Source organism: Rattus norvegicus, chromosome 11, assembly GCF_021556685.1.
Source record: "Rattus norvegicus strain SHRSP/BbbUtx chromosome 11, alternate assembly SHRSP_T2T, whole genome shotgun sequence".
Taxonomy (NCBI): Eukaryota; Metazoa; Chordata; class Mammalia; order Rodentia; family Muridae; genus Rattus; species Rattus norvegicus.
Genome location: NC_141544.1, coordinates 81,085,033 through 81,106,749, shown reverse-complemented (window position 1 = coordinate 81,106,749; position 21,717 = coordinate 81,085,033). Strand labels below are relative to the sequence as shown.

Below are 21,717 nucleotides of genomic sequence, written 5' to 3'. Positions count from 1 at the left end.
TTGTAGGTCTTGTCTTTAAATTTTATGTTTTTAGTACTTGGGCTGTAGGCGACAGCCCAGATGCTTGTGTGAAGATGCGCTTTGTTTTTAACTGAAGGAAGAATTAGATGGTCACGCTTATTCCTTCTTCAGTAGACAGCTGCATACTTCAGTATTGTACAACCCATCGGGATATAAAATACTTTCATTATTCTACAAAGTTGCTTTGTAATTCTTCCCAGTTATTTGCACCCATAATTGTTAGGATTTTTTTCATCATAGTTTACCATTGTCTCTCTTGGAAATTTTATGCCATGAAATTAGTTGTAGCTCTCATATCTGCATGCTTTTGCGAAGCATGTTGTTAGTTTATCTGTGTTGATTGGGTATTTCTACTTTTGTTTTCCTTATTGGTTAATGTATTGTTTTAATATCTAAACATTTACTATCTCTTTTCTTCTGTACTTTCTTATTTTTATTATTAGAAATAAAGCTACTAGTAAATGTATTTATTGCACTTCTTTCTTTTCCGCATTTTTGTATGCCTGGTCTTAAGTTTTGTTTCTGACTTAGTATCTGTCTTTCAGTTAGAAGCACGTTTTGACTTTATCCTCCATGGTGAAGTTTGAGATGGATAAAGTAATACTCAGCTTTGTTCTTTACAAGCCTCTTAGGACAGTTTATGTACTTGTATCTCATGTCTGTCAGTCTTAGTTTAGAGCCAGCTGGACTTAGATCACATAGATTCTAGGGAATGATTTGCTTACAGTCAACATTTAAACAGTGGTGGCTTTAATTCATCAGATGGTATACCTCTAGTTTTTTAGGTTTTCTTTAATTTACCCCAGCATTGTCTGTAGTTTTTAGTGTTGTTTTATTGGACACGTTTTGATTCAGTGCTGTAGCAAATAGTAACAATTTTTAATTGCTGACTAGGATAAAGACCTTCAGTTGCTTTTCCTATTTACTGTGCACTCTCTGACACTGCTTCAGTTACCTGTCAGTTCCCAGAGTTACACTGCACATTCTGTGTTTCTCAACCAGCACTTGCCAGAACTTCCTTTCTTTGTGAAGAACCTTCTTATCCTGCCTGGATATGATGTCTTGAGAGACATCTTTTAAGAATTTTATTTGCTTGCTAACTAGCGAGTGTATGGAGGACCTCAAGCCAGCTGGTCAAACACCACCCTTGGTCTGCAGATCCTGAACCCTGCTTTGGCATCTTCTATTAGTTCCCATGTATTGCCCCGCTTACAGTCTGGGCACTGCAAGGCTTTTGATAGAGAAGAGCAGAAGGGAAGAGACAGTTACCTAACCATTTATCATCAATCCCACCACCCTCTGAACCTTCTGTCTACCCCAGATCTGGTTCCTCTCTGTAATTGGGTTACTTCGAGGATTTTTTTTTTTTTTTTGATGAAAAAAACAATATGTGACGTTTTCACTTGACCCACAAGTGAATCAGAGCTGTCATATCTGTAATCCATTTTTCTTATTGAAAGTTTCCTACTTTTAACTGGTGCAGATCAAGCTGCTGTGGGTTTCTGTATGAAGAATACAGGCGCTGCTCTCTAGAGCATGTCCTAACGTTTTGCTCCGTCTGTCTGTGTGCTTTTCATCGGCATATCACTCAGGGCGGTGAGGGTTCCTTCCTTACAGCATGTTAGAACTAGAACTGTTCTCAGTCCCTTATCTTTACCGTGTCAGCTTGGCGCCCCATTTGTAGGGCACTCAATTCAGTTGTTGTCCTCAAAGATAAGTGAGTCTGAAAAATTGGTCACGCCATTTAACAGATGGTCAGAACTTGGGATTTATGTAACATTGTTTTATAATGAGACATAAATAGACATGAGGAATTATTTCCCTTCGTCATATATTGCTGTTGGTGGCAAGGGTTAGGGCTTGGGATGTAATTGTGTATTGGTTTTCATTGAAAAGGGCATTTTACCCAGAACAGTATGATTTTGTTTCTCAGTGTGAACAGACTTAAGAATAACAGGCCATTTTCAACATTCTTTCCTGAATGTGTTTTAAAAATGATATTGTACAAGGTAATAGTTTTTTCCTGTTTGTTCATTCACTTGGAAATCACAGAGAACTCCTTTTCCTATTTCCCCTTGTTAGTATGGAATTAGCAATTGAGTTTTCTCAACCTGTTAATGACTTTTGGTTCTCTTCCCTTAGTAAATTAAGTTACAGTTAAAAGTTATTTGTGGCAACTTTGTTCTCAGGATTTATTTTGATTTTTTTTTTCTTTTTACTCTAAATCAGTAGAAGTCAACTACTAGTGTATAGTAGTATATAGTTTACCATTGGACATTTAAATTAAGACGTGAGGTTTTTAACTCACTGGGCACTCTGCAGATGCTTATCAGCTGCATGGTGTCTGTGTTGGACAGTGTCCATGCAAGCTGTCCCATCACTGCCTCTGTGTCACTACATAGTGCTGTGGTAGAAGCTTTGCAGCCATCTCAGAGAATTAAAAGATTTCAGCAACCTTCCCATTCTTAACAAGTTCATCAAAGAAGGCTTGAGAACTCCTAACCCTCTGTGCAGTTTTCTTCCCAGGCATGTGAAGGGGCAGGTCTGCCATCCATACTTACAACTTGGAGCAGATTATAATTGACAGTAATACATTTGTCTTCTGATAAACTGTTGGGCTGTATAATGTGAATGAAAATATTTTATAAATTGGGAGCGATCTAAAAAATTCATGTTCTTGTCATATAATGGTTATAGAAAATATTTAGGAATATATAACTCCTGAAAGATTTACTTCAGAATTTCTGTGACATTCTTTTAAACATCTTTAAAAACTTACCTGTGGAGGTCAGAAAGACAACCTGCAGGAATCAGTTCTTACCTCTTACGGTGTAGGTCCCAGGGACTGAATTCTAGTCATCGGGTTTGGAGACAGGTGTTTTTACCTGTTTAAGCTTCTCAGTGGCTTTGTGTGACATTTTTAAATCATAAATTTCTAAAGCAACATGATAGAATTACTGCTGTACTTTAAGGTACTTATATTTGAATAAATTTTTAATGGGCCTGGAAACTCAAAATGTATTAGGCCATTGGAATAAGACTTCTGTTTTCCTTCTCAATTCCTAACAATTTCTGAAATCCTTTCATTAGGGAAGATGACACAGGCGGTTGTAATTGAATTGTGTGCTTTTTCACCGTCAGTTGTAAGTCACAGTCTGTTCCTGATTACTGTTGCATATCTTCAGAGTTGTTGAGGGACTCAGTAGTAATTTGTTGTTTGGACTGTTGGTTCTTCCTTTGGTTCAGGCTGTGTTTCAAGAGGTTAGAGTGGTTTGTCAGGTACAGGATACTCATGAGAGTTTACTCACAAGCCACCTGATGGAGGGTGGTTTCTGAACAGAGATAACATGAGCTGAACACTGAACCTTCATAAACCAGGCTTTAATGGGAATTGTTATTGCTCACAACTACTGATTTTCATTAATTTATTTATGTATTGAGACAGGTTTATTCTATGCAGTCCTGGCTGGCCCAGAACTCACCATGTATATTTTTAGACTCACAGACAGGCCCGTCATCGTTCAGGTTGTGTAAGCGGATGAGTTAGAGTAACACTTTTGCAGTTGAGATCCTTTATCTGAAATGCTTGTGTCCAAAAGTATTTTAGCACTTTTTAAGATTATGGGGTATTGACATATGAATAATAAGATTTTGGTGATTGGACCTGGGCTAAAATAGGATAGTCATTTTTGTTTCATATTCTTATTACACGAAACCTGGAGATAATTCTATTCAGTATTTTTACCGTGCATTTTGAGTGTAGCCTTATACCTGAAAGTCAAGATGGCCAGGTTCCACTGAGGGCAACACTCATGAAGGTTTGGGATTTTGCAGTATTTTGTAGTTTTGGGTTAGGAATGCTTGATTTCTAGTTGATTGTTTTAGGGAGTAAAACTAGCACATTCTCCTTTTAACTATTTTCTTCTGGGCTTAAACTAATCTGACCCAACTCACCATACTTTTACCCCCATAGATAGATGCAAATTATTAATAGTAGATTTTTCTTTAGATGGTTTTATGCGGATTTACAAGTTGGATTTCATTTAGGTCAGGGCTAGAGGTTCAGTTCACCTGGGTCAGAGGTGTTTATTCCAATATGACCACATAGTTACTGCTTCTAAAATGACTACATGGTTACTGCTAGAGCTGAAATATTATGATGAGAATAGTTACACAGATGGAAGGTAAGTGTTCTATAGGCTTCTGTAGAGCTCGTTAGAGAGCACTTACGCAGGGTGTCTGGTTTCCAGAAACACAAACTAGTGTGTCCGGATGGATTAGTGGGGGGTTCTTTGTTTCTATCTTTTGCCTATTCTGATCTCAAAGAGATTACTAATATTGATATTCTAGAAAAATTTTAATTTGCAAACATTGGTATAAATGATAAATCTATGATATCACTTGAACTTGTGTTTATTAATGATAATTTGTTTTGATTTTCATGTCCCCACATATAAAACTGCCTTGTTTATTTCAGTGATTAAATGGCATGCTGTTATTTACTTATGTTTATGTTGTTGCTAGGTCTGTTTGAGTGAAATAATGGTAAAAGGAATGCTTGTGCATGTATCTATACATTCACAAGGTGCATGTATCTATACATTCACAAGGTGCATGTATCTATACATTCACAAGGTGCATGTATCTATACATTCACAAGGTGCATGTATCCGTGCATTCACATGTAGGCTCTTTCTGCCCATGTGTATGTATTTATTAATAAGGACGTTCATAAAGAAAATTGGATTAACTGTTAAGTTCACAGTCAGAAGTTACTCCCGTGTGCCTAAATCATGACATAGAGCATCATTAGTGACCCTGAGACATAGCCTCCCAATACTCTTCCTATTACCTTGATGCTTTTATCACAGTCTGTTAGCTTGCTTGAGTTTGATTGTGATATAAACAGAACCATTTATACTGTGTGCTCTGTTTTTGTTTGCTTGTTGCTTATGAAGTCCGTCATCTCATGTATTTAATAGGTTATTCTCAGTTCTGAATGTAGTGTTCATTCTGTCATTGCAGACTGTTTCTAGAGTGGGCTGCAGGTGTGCTCAGTGCACATTGTTTGCAAGGGACTAACTAGTTTTAATCCCTAACACACCTTCCCTCCTCTCCAACAAAAGATTGCTTTTAGGTATCGGCCATTCTGGGAAGTGCTTCTTTGAGTTCTTGGGATGTGCCTTTCTGTGCCTGCCTCTCCTCACTGCTTTGCCTGTTTCCTCAGGACAGTTTGGTAGCTTGGCAAGTGGTTTGGCAAGTTACAGAGGTTGCTCTGTATCCTCGATATGGGGTCTTGTCATGTACTGGATTTTCACGGTAAGCATTTTGGTTGTACAGTGTGGTAAAGTGTGTTTTGAGTTTTCCTTTCGTGGGTAACCCGCGAAGTCTGGTAACTTGTTCTGTTTAACCACGCTTCATCTATATGCACTGTTATGGGAGCTGAGTTTTCTCAGGTGATGTGAGAACCAGACCAAACAAACGAAACAAAACTTTTTTTTTCCTGATTGCAGTTTAGTTTTGTAAAGTAAGCAAGAGATATTTCCTTTCAGTTCCCCGTGGGTAGCAGTTTGGGTATAGCAGTGTATAATGAGTGTGCAATAGGAGGGTGTTCTATTCCTACAGCCTTTCCACTGTCTCCTCTTCTTCCCTTCCTTTCACTTCCTCTCTCCCCCTCTCCTCCCTCCCCTTCTCTCTGACTTATTTATCCCTTTATTATGTCCAGGGTATCACGTAGGTTGGCCTACTCACTGCAGCTGAGATGACCCTTAAGCCTTCCTTCTCGCTCCACTTCCCAAGTATGAGGCTTGCAGCCTGTGGCACCTACCATTCCTCAGACATCTTTGCTTTTACCAATGAGGACTTGTACGAGATAGGACTTGATGCCGTTTTAGGCTAGTAACGTAATCCACACTTCCTGAGAAAATCCTGAAGGTTCTGAACCATAGAGAACAGATAATGGCTCTAACCTCCTACCCTAGGATAGCCACTGTCCATGCGCTTCTTCGGCAGCATTGTACCGTTTTTTGTCGTCGTTGTCGTTGTTGTATGTAGGTATTTGTGTGTTTGGACAAAGTTTGTCCCAAACATATGTGGATATTTGTATAAAGTCTTAAAACATCCTTTATATTTATTTTTATTTACCACTTAACCTTCACCATGAATATTTCTTTGTCATTTATGTTAATCAAATGAATTTAGTTTTTGTAGCTATATTTGAAAAGTCCAACTTAATATCTTTATAAATGGTGTAGCAGAAGAATTTTAAAATGTGTCTCTGGGTTTACTTATGATCCCCCCAAAATGACAAATGCCCTTGTAGGCTAGAGAAGAAAAGTAAAAGTAAATCAGTATATGGGGAAAAAAGATATATACTTGGATAGGTGTGAGTGCTGTGGCACAACTTTGTGCTCTCAGTTCTCTCCTGGCATGCATGTACGTGGACCTCATGTGTGTGCCTTGTGCCTACGAAAGCCAGAGAGGGTTTTGGACACCCCATCCTCCCTCCCACCCTCCCGAACTGGAGTTACAGACAGTCATGAACTGCCATGTGGGTGTGGGTGTTGAATCCTGGTCCTCTGGAAGAGCGTGTACTCTTAACCTGAGCCATCTCTCTAGCCCTGGAAGGAGAATTTTAAATGAAAGCTTAATGAGCTCTTAGCTGTATTAAACTTTAGAAAGCACACTATATAAATGAGCTATTTGTAGCAGTTAGTAACATTCTGCATATCTGAGAAGCCACAGTCCTGCAGTGTGTGGTAGTGATTAATGGCAGATACGTTTATTTGGTGCCTTAGGATTTCCAAGGATTCTTTTTGTAATATTGTTTGATTTTTTTTTCTTTTTTTACCCTTCTTACATAAGTGAGTACTGTTACTGCTCTGTGGACGGCTGAAAGGTGATTAAACCAATGAGTAGCATCATGGACAGTAGATTACCATTGCCTATCCCTTCCCCTGTGTGCAGTGTGTGGAGAGCCTATCAGTTCAGTCAGGGTTGTCTAGACAGCACAGGTAAAGGGTGGCTAATTGGTGGCTGTGTTGCTGAAGAAAATGAGACTTCACTTCCCCAGCAACTAGTGACTTCCTATGAATTCTCCTGTGTGAGGGGACACTGAGAGACCCGGATGATGCAGGTCTGTGCAGGCAGGAACTGCTAGTGTGATTTTCTGAGTGCACTGGAGATCTTGGTTCTAATCCTAGTTTTGGAACTGTACAGCATTGGGGTGAAAGACCTCACTGAATATGCTGGCAGCGTGAGCATAAGAGATTATACACAGAATATAGGAGTTTGGGTCCTTTGTATCCCAGAATATTGAGGACCTGGATTTGAATTTTTACATTCTCTTTTGATCAGTACAGTTTTAAGCATTAAGTTTAATCTTTTTGGGGGCCTTAGTTTTGTTTTCCAATGAGGTTAATTCTCTAACAGTCTAGAGACTATGTACCCCCTACCCACCACTCCAACTCACATTATTCTTAGTGCCCCGATAGTACCTGGTGCAGGGAGCCCAGTCCTCTGTGTTTCTGACAGTGCCACAGATGTGATCTTGTATTGACCTCAGGTCATCTTGCAGGGGACGTATGAGGCCTGTAACTTCATTTAAGATGATGTTTGTCAGGTTTCCCCATTGTAAAGGTAATGTTTTTGTTGTCATTTCACTGTGGATATTTATTCCACGGGATTAAAATCCCGTGCAGCCATTGTTTAATTGCTCGGTCATACTGGTTCAGTTCGGGCCTCTAGGGGCTCTTTCATTTGGCTCCTTTGGACATATTTCTGATCCTTCTTAAAGCACTTGAATTTCTGGCACCACAGTGTTTTAGCTTTTACCACACACTGTTTTTTTCTGTCCTAGATGTGGACTCAATTAAGTAGTCATTGGTAGATAGAAGCTAATTTCTGGGTGCTAGAGTAGTGAGTGTCACCCCTTCTTGCAGTCTCAGCCAGTGGAACTAGGAAGCACAGGTGTGTCTGCTCGCCCACAGGTGTGCACAGCCTCTAGACGTGTGCTTGGTCTTGATGGGGCACAAGCATTTCTACAGAAAGAGATTCAATGGAGGAGGAGGAAGAGAAAATTGAGGTGTGTCTAAATCAGTTGTCATTTTGTTGTTCAAAGTCCTTCATGTTCTTAAAAAAATTGAAGACTTGCAAGAGCTTTTGCTGTTGATTGCATTGTATTTATCAGAAAAAATTAAACGTGCAGTAATTTAAACTTTCATCTTAATGTATGACTAACGTATTATATAAGTAGCAACTCGTTTACAAAAAACCTTAAAAATTTTTTAGGTTGATTTTATGCTTTTGAGGTTTTCCTACATGTATGTCTTTGTATCATGTGTGTACCTAGTACCCACAGAGGTCAGGAGAGTTGGAACTGGAGCTACAGTCAGATTGAGCCACTATGTGGACATTGGGGATCAGGCTGAACAGCGGTCCTCTGCACCAGCAGAATGTGTTCCCAACCACCGAGCCACTTAAGTTCCATTGCTGGGTTGTTATTTTGGTTTTGATTGTCTTTTGAGACATGTTTTTCTATATAGCCTTGTAGATCAGGCTGGCTTTGAACTCAGAGATCCACCTGCCTCCCAAGTTCTGGAATCAAAGGCCCACCATGCCTAGCCTTGTTTTATTTTAAGGGTCTATTTATTATTTTTATTTATAGGTGTGTGTGTTCATCTGTGTGAATTTCTGTGTATCATGTGCATATAAGTGCCCTTGGAGGCCAGAGAACATCTGCCTGGAGGTGGTTGTGAGCCACCTGATGCAGGTACTGGGAGCCAATCTTAGGTCCTGGTCAAGAGAAGTAAGCATTCTTTTTTCCCCCTTCGAGACAGGGTTTCTCTGTGTAGCTTTGGCTCTCCCAGAACTAACTCACCTGTAGACTGAGTGGCTAGCCTCTAACTCAGAGTTTGATGCTGCTGGCCCTCAGGAGGTAGTAAGCACTCTTAACTTCTCTATGGCCCTGAAAAGTGACTTTCATAAAACAGTTAATGAGAAGTGAGCTGTGCATTTTTGTAGCTCATTGTCTAGATCAGTATAAAATGCTTGGATTCTCATACTTAACTAATGCATCCAGTCTCTGATACTGTCACTTGTTAAACATCTATAAGGTGTTGTGACAGCTGTTTGATCAAGGAGCATGACGTGGAGAGGGTGTCAGGAGACTCCCACACTGGAGTGTCGTTGATGTAACACTTAGCAGAAGTTTATTACTGGGCCAGTTCAAAGCAGTTGCCACAAGGCAAAGGAGGGAACTTAAGTTGTACGATGTTGTGGAAGTTAGAAGGGTAGAATTCCAATGAGACGTAGTCAGCATTACTTTGTTAGGATAACTTGACATACTTGATTCATTTTGTCTGTGGGTAACTATAAAATGCTGATATTGCAACATCATTGACTGTACAGGAATAAGTATACGTGGGAAGTAGGCCAGAATAGGGACTGGAGACTCCTCAACCTCCTCACAATCATAACTGTTCATTAATTTCTTCTCCTGACAGAGACGGTTCCTTACAAGGGTTTCATGTGGTCCTAGTTCGGGGAGAGGAGACACATACCTGCCCATCAGCTTCTCCTCCCCACGCTATTCTGTAGCTTTGGGAGCTTAGATTTTGAAGTCTTCCTGTTGGCTGGATACATCTGGTTCTATCAAAGATGTCCAGAGTTAGTCCTGCAGTTTTCCTTCCCTTCCTCACGCCTCCCTTTTGTGTCTCCTGCCTTAGTTTTCTCCTTTCCTATATTCCATAAATATCCCAAGTACTACTGGCATTCTTTCTTTAGCTTAGTATATTTACATTATAGCTAATTGTGTTATATTTTTCTTTTCACACTTAATGCTTGTTATACTTATGACCATCTTGATTGAGCTTGTTTCTCAGACAGTCTTTGGGACAGGACTCTTCTGTGTAGTATGTGCGTATAGTATAGCTGTGTACTACTTTGACTCCCAGCATAACCACTTTTTAAAATTTGGAGTCAGTTATTTGTCTGTATACTCCAACTTTGGAGTCTTTTAAAATCTTTGGCTTTAAGAAGCATATTAATTAGAAAAATTTGGGTCCACACGAATTTATAGTAGACACTGTTGTGTTTTTAAGAGGAGGAAAAGGAGCTGATGGAGCCAAGGATGGTACGAAGGTGGTGAGGCAGCAGAACCTGGGTGATGGATGGGGAGGAATCATTAGCAGACTTAGAGGGAAGTTGAAAGATATTCTTAGTCGCTGAGACAATGTATGAGAATTCAGAAATTGAAATTGAAAATTGACAAGAATGTATTTATCTTTGCAGCAGTGGAAGATGAGTAAGCCCAGATGTGTTTGTTAGAAGGTCACATAGAATCATGACAGCTGAGATTAGGAGCTAGTTACTGACTAGTTACTGACTAGTTGTCAACAGGGCAGTGTTCTCTTGTTTTTCACTAGAGAAACAGTTTATGTTAATGCATTTGTAAAAGGCTCATAATGAGATGGTGTCCTAAGTTAGCAGAGCTGGCGACGTAGCTAGACTAGGACATGGATGTTGGGATGAGAGGGCCAAAATGCTGGCAAGGAGAGAAGAAGTGAGAATTTGTAGACCTCATTGAAATGTTAGATGACATTTATGTGTACTACATTAATAACATTATTAGGTCTGGGAAAAGAAAGATGGGGAGGGAGGCAAGTTAGGAAGTAAAAATGAAAAGGAATATAATGACAGACTTGCAAATCTAATTAAGTCTCTTGTTTCATCCGTGAAACCTGTCAGGTTGTCATCTTTTTCTAATTCTGCCTTTGCTGTTTTCCTCTGTTCTGTTCATTCATTTAGAGAATTACAGGTGCTGTCTCTCTCCAAGTGTGAGCTTTTTCCTTGGGATTCAGAACCACACTATTTATACATTTAAACCCAGGAGAAAGAGACCTCATATTTTTTTTTTTTCCCGGAGCTGGGGACCGAACCCAGGGCCTCGTGCTTGCTAGGCAAGCGCTCTACCACTGAGCTAATCCCCAACCCAGAGACCTCATATTTAAAATGCGTTCTTTCCATCTAGGGTGGTACTTTGTAGGTAGGAGCTCAGTAGACTTTTGCTTCGTTCTTTTAGCTTTACTGAATTTAGTACATATAGGTGCTTAGTAGCTGCGGGATGAGTGCAGATACAGGGATTATAACCAAGGATGTTTTCTGTATTTATGGAATCTTCAAAGTCATTCCAGACTCTGAGCTTGATTTTGATTTCAGGCTTGAGAGAGGAGGAAGGGTTTTTTAAAATTTACTAAGGCTCTTTATGTTCAAGTATGCAAGAATAAAAGGAAGCAAACAGGTGAGCAAGGAGTGGGCCTGCATAGTGCTCTTTGGAGGGCTTGGGAGCAGGGCAAGAGTAGAGGGTTTAGAGTTTTAGGTGGTGAAATATTTGAGTCTGGTTAATAGGTTTAGGAGTCATGTTGCTATTTCTAGATAGAAACTGCATTGAAATTCAGGCTCTTAGGTTACCATGAGGGTGCTTTGAGGGACTGGTGGTATGGTTGTTGTCAAATGACAGGGAACACTGGGGTTTTTATTTTGCTTTTTGTTTTTGTATTTTTTTCTTTAACTGGATATATTTTAGTTGGGTAGTGGTGGTGTATGCTCTTAATCCTAATACCGGGGAGCAGAGATAGGCAGATCTCTGAGTTTGAGACCAGCCTGGTCTACAGAGTGAGTTCCCAGGTCAGCCAAGATTACTCAAAGAAACTCTGTCTTAAATAAAATAAAACAAAACCACCACAACAAAAAAGTCAATGTATTTTTGCTTACTGTTTTTTAGATTCTATTATGGTTTTCAAAAATCTGGTTACCTAGTCTCTTTAGCTGTTTAACCATTTCTTGACACCTGCTTTTATTAATATTATAGTTTAGTTTTTGTGAAAATTAGCACCATGGAAGTGATTTCTTTTCAACAGGAGTTGTTAATCTGAGGAGTTGCCTCAGTTGTGAGAGTGCTTCCTGCCATGCGGAATGCCCATCCCCAGTATCACATGTGCCAGACACGGTGCCACAACCTGCAGAGGGTAGAGAGAGGCAGGAGGGTAAAAAAAAATCAAGGTTATTGGAGCTGGAGAGATGGCTCAGCAGCTAAGAGCACTTGCTGCTCTTGCAAAGACCAGCATGCAGCTCCCAGGACCTACATTGGGTGCTCAGAGCCTCCTGTAACTTGAGCTCCAGAGGACCCTGCATCTTATAGCCTAATCATGCACCCACATATATAGACACACATATGATCACAAAAGGTAAAATAAAATTTAACTTTAAAAAATGTTGACATCACCTTTGAGTTTATGAGATTTTGTATATAAGTTTCTTAAAAAATCAAAACCTCTCTGTCAGGTGGTGGGGGTGCAGGCCTTTAATCCCAGAGCTCGTGAGGCTGGGCAGGCAGATCTCTGAATTTGAAGCCAGCCTGGTCTACACAGTGAGTTCCAGGATAGCCAGGGCTACACAGAGAAACCGATAAACAAAAAAAGGATGTGTCTGGGGAACCTCTCAAGGAAAGGACAGGATGACTTAATGAATATCCTTGCCACGTTTACATAGTTTTCTTGTTTTTATAGATTACTACTGCAGTGTCTTGCTTGGACCAGGAAAGACTGAAACTCTTTCATGCTGTCAATAATGCGTTCTTTCACCTCTCGTACTTCTCATTCTTTGTTTGAATTTTCCAGCATCTTTGAAAAAATTTTACTATTTTTATTAGTATCTCTCTGTGTATATGAGCAGAGATTAGAGGACAACTTCGTGAAGTTGGTTCTCTCCTTCACCTTTCTGTACATTCCAGGGATTGAACCCTTGTCTCCAGGCTTGTTCAGCAGTGACCTTATTCCACTAAACCATCTCTTTGCCTCACCCTGTTCTGTTTGTAAAAACCTTTTGTAAAAGGTTGCAGTGAGGAGGGGTTAGCTGAGTGCGGTATGTGTTTGCACGGACTGTGTGCTTGAGACTCGAGTGTAGTCACATTATTCCATTATGGTGGCAAATGTTTTGGACCATTCCAAAGCTGTAATTTACTGTCTGCCTGGGTTTGTACCCCTTTTATGTTACACACGTGCCTCATATTTGAAAGATAGTATTAATATTGTCACTTTCCATGTATGTGTAAGGAAAACTGTATTTTGCTGAGAATTGATGAAGAGACCACTGGAAGAGCAGGCAGTGTTCTTAACCACTGAGCCATCTCTCCAGTCCCCAATGACAACTGCATTTTTAAAAAACTGTGTGCTCATGAAGAGCTGTCGCCTGTAGAACTTATGAGTCCATCTTAACTCTGCATTAAAGAATTCCTGTGTTTTCTGTTTTGGCATTTTTTTCGAGACATGATCTCTAGTCCTGGTTGCCCAGGAACTCAGAGATCCTCCTGTATCAGATCCTCCAAAGCTGGGATATAGTTACGTGGTTTTGTGGTCCCCCCCCCCCAATTAATTTATAAATAACAACAAAGTGTCAGAATTGCCTTTTGGAGCAATTCCACAGTTGCCCTAGCTCTCTTACTTCTATTTGCTGTGTGCCCAGCCTCAGTGTGTGGTTGTTTCAGGGAACCTCAGGGCTGAGGAGTGATTTACCATTCTGTGCTACCTTCTAGCACCAAGATAACCAACCGTCTTATGCTGATAGTTATTAGCCAAGCAGGTCTTTGGTTCAGAAATTTTTTTTTTTTTTTTGGTTCTTTTTTTTCGGAGCTGGGGATCGAACCCAGGGCCTTGCGCTTCCTAGGCAAGTGCTCTACCACTGAGCTAAATCCCCAACCCCTTTGGTTCAGAAATTTAACGTTGCTTCCATTCCCTCATTCAGTCTGTCTGTCTGTCTGTCTGTCTGTCTGTCTGTCTGTCTGTCTGTCTGTCTGTGGCCCTTGCCTGGCTCACTGAGGTTAAAGCCTTCTTTCTACTATGAGTCCTTAGCTGAATCTCTATTCCAGCTGAATCTGTGAGATGCTCTGAATCTTTGGTAGCATGTGTTTTGTAGTGTTTTGTAGTGTTGTAAAAATGCCATGCTAATTGTTGTTTTAGGGGCACAAGCCTCAGCCCCAGTGTCCTGTCCACAGCATACCACTGACAGAAGCAATAGTGAAGAGCACAGGAAGGAAAGTCGGACTGTGTCCTCACACTGAAAAGAGGATTCAAGGCTGGTGGCTCGGGAACCCATGGTTGGGGTTCTATGTGAGACTTAGGCGTAAGCAGAGAGCAAGCGTGTACTTCATAACTAGCAGCCCTGGTCAGGGCTACCCCTTCCTGGCATTTGACTGTCTTTGTCTGGACTTTAGTCTCTCCTGAGATGGCCTCTTAATTTCTTGAAATCTGTGTGAAGTCCCTTCCCAGGAGACAGTTCCTTTCCAGGTTGGCACTTTGGGCTTTGGCCATCCCCTCCCCAGGGAAACAGCAATTCCTTGGGGCCCAGTGTTTGACTGGCCTGGTAGGCAGTTAGAGGCACGTTGTTCTTGTCAGGACACTTAAGTCATTAACACTTTGTGTTTTCTTAGATTGTTTTCAGACGGTTCTGGTGTATTTTTAACAAAATTTGAGAATTTTTGTATTCATTTTAATGATAAGTTTCAAGGGTTGCAGTGGGGAGGAGGTTGACTGAGCATGCTCAGTCCGATGATAATTAACTTTATCGTTAGTGACCTGAGAACCTTGGTGTTTTAAAGATAAGCAAGCAGCTCTGGGACCTAGATTTGAAGACAGGATAACAGTGTTGGTGACATTATATGTCTCTTGGACTCTGTTTCTCTAATTATACCTTACACAACTTTACAATTATATATTTGGTATGATTTGTTGAAAAAGCTAGGAAATGTTGAGCATAGAAAAGGGAAAAAGTGTTGAGCATAAATAAAAAAAACATTGTTGCCATTATTTGATTTAATTTTCTTTTGATATGATCAGTTTTTAGAATTCTGTGGTTTTCTTGATCTAAAAACAAAGACTAAAATGTCTAACTATAGTTCCCAATACTGTATTGACTTTTGCTGGAACCTAATCTTTCTTGTGCTTATAGCCTTAGTATTAGTTCCTTAACCGTTTATGGCAATGAAACTGATGTTACGTACCTCACTGTATGCTCTTCGGTCTCATAAACATCCCTTCCCAGGACATCGTTAATCATCTTATCTACTTCAACAAAATTCTTTAGTTTAATATACTCTGCTTTTGTTTATGATTTTTTTAACACTCTGTTTCCTACACACACATACACACACACACACGCGCGCGCGCGCGCGCGCGCACAGTCACTCTGAAAACATGTAGGTTCAGCAAAAGATGAGAGTTCAATTTTGAGGTGGGTGATCATAAAAGTCTTTCTCCTGTGTGTGAAAAGCAGAAAAAACAGGGGAGGTTTATTCGGTGTGAGCACACAAGGAAGAGAACTGCAGAGGTCCAGTAAGCTAAGCCTTGCTTTTAGAACACTGACAAGAGGTTGAAGATTAAAGGAATTGGGGTGGAGGTGGTCTTGAGGCAATTAAGAGTCCTGAGTGAGCTGTGGACCGCTGTCTGATCTCTGGTTGATCTTGAAGAAAGTCTCTGGCTTACAGGGTAGGTGTTCATCAGAATAGGATTACTTTTGCTCCAGGGAAGTTGCTGGCCTGTGAGGATAGGTTGTTCTGGGTATCCAAGGTGACTCCAGAAAAAGGCTAAGGACAATGATTTATCTATGCCATCAACCATTCAGGGCATGAGATAGATTATACAGAGACTCCTGGAGAGGGAAGAAGGTAACTCAGAGTAAAGGAGACAGACATGAAACCAAAGTAGAGAAGCCAGGCTTTTATTCTGAATGTATTACCTTGAAGCCCAAGCAAGAAGTCAGCTCTTTGTAAAACAAAAGCAGTTTCTAAGTGCCTGTTACAACTCTCCACTGTGTATGACCTTAAGAAAGCTGGATATCAGCTGATCTGGCCTTACTAGTTTCCTGGCCTATGATAAAGTAGTATATAAGAAAGGGGCAGGCTCTAATGTCAGAGGCACATAGGGGAGCAGAGCCAGGATGTTATATTTGAAAGTAGAAGTACCCCTATAGATCAGAGTCAGAGAACATGGAGGAAATTCTGTTGGGAGTCATTCTTGTCACAAGCACCATGAATGTGAAATCTAGTGGGAAAAAAATAGTGTTAGGTAACCATGTGTAAGAGTCATTTCCTCCCAACTTTCTGGCTATATTTACTCTTGGAAGGGTAAACACAAGTGTCTTCATTTTTTGATACTGACTTTAAGACAAGGTTTCAGTATGCAGTCTGGGTTGTCTTCAGCTTCATGATCCCCCTCCTCAACCTTTAGCCTACCAAGTGTTGGAAGTACAGGGGTATGTTACAATGCCATTTCAATTCTGACCTCCCACCACCACTACAAACACCCTTTGTCCCCGAACACTTCTCTTGACATTGTTGGCTAACTGTCCTGTGCTTTGATTTTTTTTTTTTTTTTTTAATCCCTCATCACCACAGTGGAGTTTATCCTGGTTGGTTTGATTTGGTTTCCAAGTCTAGGGAGAAAGAACAGATGACAAGGACTTAACAACCAATCCAAAGCTTCTTAGCTCATTTCAAACAATTTCAGAAGTATAGAATGAATATGCAGAACCTACTTGTAGTCCATCCTCAGTCGGAAGCCCGTCTGCCCTGTGGGCGCTGTCCTAGCGTCCCCCAACATCCCCGCAGGTTATCTTGTCAGCTGTAAGTCTACAGAATACACGTTGACCTTTATGCATTTCTAAAACCAGCTTTGTTCTTTTTAAACAGATAAGTGTAAAGCAGGAGATTACTTTTACTGATGTATCTGAGCAACTGATGAGAGACAAAAAACAAGTGAGAGAGCCAGTAGACTTACAGAAAAAGAAGAAGCGGAAACAACGCTCTCCTGCAAAAGTAAGAGAATATGTTAAGGTGTGCTTACTAACTTTTCATGTTAACTGTTGGTTTATCCTGTGGGCAGGAGCCTATTTGGACCTTAGTCCAGAGGGAGAGGTCTCATGTGGGTTAGTGCTGCTCTGCTATCCCAGCTTCTGTAGGAGGGAGTAGAGAAGAGAGCTACACACCTGTGTGGATGTGGTGGGCCTTGACTTTCAATCTCTCTCTCCCCTACTCCCCTCTCCCGCCCTCTCTTTCCCTTTTCCTCCTTCCTCCACTCCCTCATCTGTACTCCCTCCTCCTTTTTTCCCTAAAAATGAACTTTTGTCTTTCCATGTCTCCCTTGTATTATAAAGTAACAAGATATGTAGGATCCCTGTTGATTGTTCCTATTTTTATACAAGTGTTCATCGGAGACACCTTTAATAGACTTACGTGCCCCGAGGGCAGAAACTTCATCTTATCACAGCTGGCTAAATGAACACTTTTTACTGATCTATTAGGGGTTGTCCTCTTCTGTGTTTGTCCCTTGCAATGGCAGTGGTATAGTGTTGTGTAGTATGCAACATTGGTGATTCATCTTCATAGTTATTTCCCCCATGTTTTACCTGTGTAATAATGAAGCTCTTCCTTCCCTCACCTTTTATTAGTAAGGTCTCAGCCAAAACTAGCCTTGAACTTGATACAGTCAAGGATGACTATGCTTTTGATTCTCCTGCCTAGTGCCTATCTCTTAAGTGCTAGGATTATTCAGAAGTGTGTCATCAGGCATAGTTTTATACAGTACTGGATACTAAATAAAGGGTTTTATGCATGCTAGACAAGTACTTTGCATTCTGAGCTGCGTCTTCAGTCCCCCCTTTAAATATATTATATATGATCCCTCTCCCCCCCAACCCCTTGTGACAGGGTCTTGCTATGATCTAGGTTAGGCTGGCCTTGAACTTGAAGCCTTCTTGCCTCCATCTCCTGATTGCTAGGATTATAGGCATGAGCTACCCTGCTAATTAAGTACCAGAATCTTTTTTATGGCTACTTACTGTAGTTTTTATTTAAAATTATAATCATTATCTATCTTGTACACTTGTAGTATAGTGGCAAGAACAGCTAATAGTACTGGCTTATAAGAGCAGATGGCTAACATTTCAGCAAACTAGGAAATCCTGTTCACTCATTTTCCATTGTTAAAGACACCCCATGCTGTTCTTAGGGAGACAGAACATGTGCCTATGGTATTTTATTAGATAAATTAACTGAGTTATATTTTTGATTCTCTGTCATGTTCCCTTTCTATCCATAAAATTTAGTAGATTTGTATAACTGTAATTTCCTGGTTTTTCCACTTGTAAAGTGTGTTTAACCCATTTTTGGACTTAGAGTTAACAATAGTAGTTTTGTTTTTATAGTGCTGGAGAACACATACCCATATGCACACGCCTTTGCTCATGCTAGACAAGCATTATATCATTGAGCTATATCCCCCACTCTGTAAAGTTTTTAAGAATTTTTATTTACTATTTAATAAATTGCTTGGGCAAGATCATGTTATAATTAATGATAGTTTTGCTGAACACTGCTGTGTTGTATTCTTTTCATCTCCTTTTTAAGTCGATGCCATATATTTCTCAGTGCTGTCTGCTTATGGAATCGAGGGGCATATTCTCGATTTCCAGTCATTGTGCACGTCATGTCCTGCTGAGTGGATGTGTCGGGGCTGCCGCACCCTTGAGAGCCTGGAAGTTAGGCTTGACCACAGGAGTCTCACTGGAGTTGCAATTCGTATTTTGGTTCATACTAAATTCATCTTTCTCATTTGTCTGACATTTTAGGTTTCACATTTTATGGAATTCCCTCTCCTTCCTTTTTTCCTGTCTTACTGTTTTTCTCAGTGACTGATGTTTTATTGCGATTGCCCTTTACACTAACAAATTCACCAGAGTCATTTCGGGGTTTGTGAAAAGTTAACTTCCAAAATTGTAGTGATGGTTGGTTGTGCTTCTTCGTGTTCCTGCTTACATGGGAGGCATCTGTTTTACAATTTTAGGATTTATTTACTTATTTATTTTTATTGTATGCATATTTTTTATATACCACATTCATGCCTAGTGTTTGTGTCCACCAGAAGAGACTTTAGATCCCTTGGAACAGGGGACAGGTGGCTGTGAGCTGCTGTGTGAGCACGCAGCTGAACCCGGGTGCTCTGGAAGAGCAGCGGACGCTCCTGCCCTCTGAGCTGTCTCGTTAGACGCTCTGTGCTAAGTATGGATTAGCTGTTATTCCCCTAGATAGTTCACTGTCCTGTTTGCTAGTGCTATTCTGTACGTTAATTCTTTTTTTGTTTGTTTGTTTCAAATACCCCCCCCCCCCAAGATTGATTTATTGGGTGTGTGTATATGAGTGAAGGGCAAGAAGTCTGGGGTCTGAGGAGCTACAGGTGGCGGCTGGCTGTGAGCCACCATGTGGTGCTGGGAACCAAACACAGGTCCTTTTCAAGAACAAGTGCTCTTAACTACTGAGCCATCTTTTCAGCACCCATTTTTTATTATTTTAATTATGTGTATGTTTGCATATGAATGCTAGTGCTCTTGGGGGACAGAAAAGGGTATTGGATTCCCTGCAGCTGGAGTACAGGTAGTTGTAAGCTGAGTGACATAGGTACTGGGAATCAGACCCAGGCTCTGCAAGAACAGTACATATTCTTAACCACTTGACTCACCAGCCCCGGCCTTCGTAAATTCTCCCTCAAGTCTAGATGATTACCACCCAAGTCAGTTCTTTGAAGATTTCTAAAAGCATTGCTAAGGTATTTTGTCCCAGTCATTGTAGTGGGGAGATATCTCTTCTAGGTATAATGTACAGAAGAAAGCATTTCAGGGCAGTCCTTCAGGGAATTCTTAGAAGAATGAAGTATGGAGCAGACACAAATGAAAATAACAAAAATAGTTACTCTAAAAATTGTTAAAATTGTTCCCAGCATGGTATTTGGATTTTTCCTCTAAGCCAGCACTTGAGTTCCAGAACAACCAGAGTTACCCAGAAAGACCCTGACTCTTTTTTAAAAAGATTTGTTTATTTATTATATATAAGTACACTGTAGCTGTCTTCGGACACACCAGAAGAGGGCATCGGATCCCATTACAGATGGTCGCGAGCCACCATGTGGGTGCTGGGAATTGAACTCAGAACCTCTGGAACACAAATTGTTTTTATATGTTACATGTAGTGGACAGAGAAAAGTGTGGCTAGTTTTAACATTGATCTTTAGTTCCCCAGGTGAGTGGGTTTTTATGTCTGAAATGTTAAGGCTTTGAGGTATAAACTGGGTTCTGTTACTCTTCCTCAGATATGTGTTAGTGTTATATTCAGATATTTCATTGAAGTGACTTTTTCTGCCATTTTCATTGAAGATAAACAAGTTTATCTTGGGTTTATAGTTTGTAAATCGGTATGTTGATTGTTTTGTTTTGTTTTTTCAATTTTAAGTTTCTCAAAGTTCAAGGTGTAATTTATTTTAAAACCGTGTCTAAGACTTTGGGGAAGGTTGTCAGAGAGTGGAATGTTTAGGAATAATATGTAACAGGTCAGTGTGAAAACTAGAATTCATTATCTTTGCAGGGCTGCTTGCTGCCAAGACCTTTTCCAAACCCTAGTCTTTGCCCCCATCAGTATCTTTAGTATATGCTGTCATTGTGTCAGGCAGGATATGTACAGGAAACAGAACCGATGCACGGTGGTGGGACTGTTGAGCACATCAGCTCATGCCATGTTGACCATGTCACCACCACAGTGAGGAGTACTGCGCTGTTAGCCATGGTGGTGAGGAGTACCACGTTGCTCTGCCAGCATCAGCTGCTGCAGACACTGAGCAGCGGCCATGTTTGGAACCTTAAATAAGTAGACAAGGATGCTTTGTCACTGAGCGTTGTCTAGGTTTAGGTCTTTTCTCTATTGTGAAGTAATCTACTTAGGAAAATAGAAGAAATTGTAGACACTTGTTTCTTTCAAATGCCAAATTTCCTCTTTGAATGAGGGAACCCCAGAGCTTCACGCATGATAGAAAACAGCTGTACTGTTGAACTCTATACCCCCAGCCCAAAGACTGCTTCATTTTAATCAAAATAGTACATTTAACCATAAATCACCTTTTGGTGTCTTTGTGCTGATGTTATAAACCCTCTAAAGTTACACATCTTGTGAAACATCCCCATGAGAAGATCGTTCTTTCCCCTCATGGTGGAGATGCGAGCATTAGACTTGGAAGTGTCCCCCCATCTGCTTGTGATTGCTTCACTATCTCTTTCCTTAAGGACAGGCTGCTCTCTGTTTTATCGCTCTGTCTGCGAGCTCACTTTGTTTTGCCTCTTTAAATCTGTTTTTGTTCTATTTCACAGACAGCTAAAGTTGTTACAAGCCTGTGACGTCTGTGATGTGTCTCAGTGTATTTATGTCAGTGGTCGTACCCCAACCTTCCAGGCTCTGTGTTAGCTGTAATCAAGTAGCATAAACAGTTTCTAGGCCTTTCTTTCTTTCTTTCTTTCTTTCTTTCTTTCTTTCTTTCTTTCTTTCTCTCTCTCTCTCTCTCTCTCTCTCTCTTTCTTTCTTTCTTTCTTAGTTACACACACACACACACACAAACACACACACAGTCTTTCTTCAGATATACCAGAACAAGACACCAGATCCCATTACAGACAATTACCATGTGGTTGCTGGGATTTGAACTCAGGACCTCTGGAAGAGCAGTCCGTGCTCTTAACCGCTGAGCCGTCTCCCCAGCCCGAGGCTTTTCAAACCACTGAGTACTCAGCTGAGAAAGAGCAGTGTGGTTTTAGCTACTTCCATTCTTC

General features: G+C 40.5%; 1 protein-coding gene across 6 annotated transcripts in view; it reads left to right on the top strand.

Annotated features, from left to right (window-relative positions):
• Zfp148 (zinc finger protein 148) overlaps positions 1–21,717 on the top strand; it is a 113,200-nt gene that overhangs the window by 53,883 nt on the left and 37,600 nt on the right. For 3 of the 6 annotated variants that reach the window (XM_087576835.1, XM_087576837.1, XM_087576836.1), the window contains exon 5: positions 16,763–16,906. In XM_087576835.1, the coding sequence (XP_087432961.1) occupies positions 16,763–16,906 (144 nt within the window). 6 annotated transcript variants of the gene reach the window in all.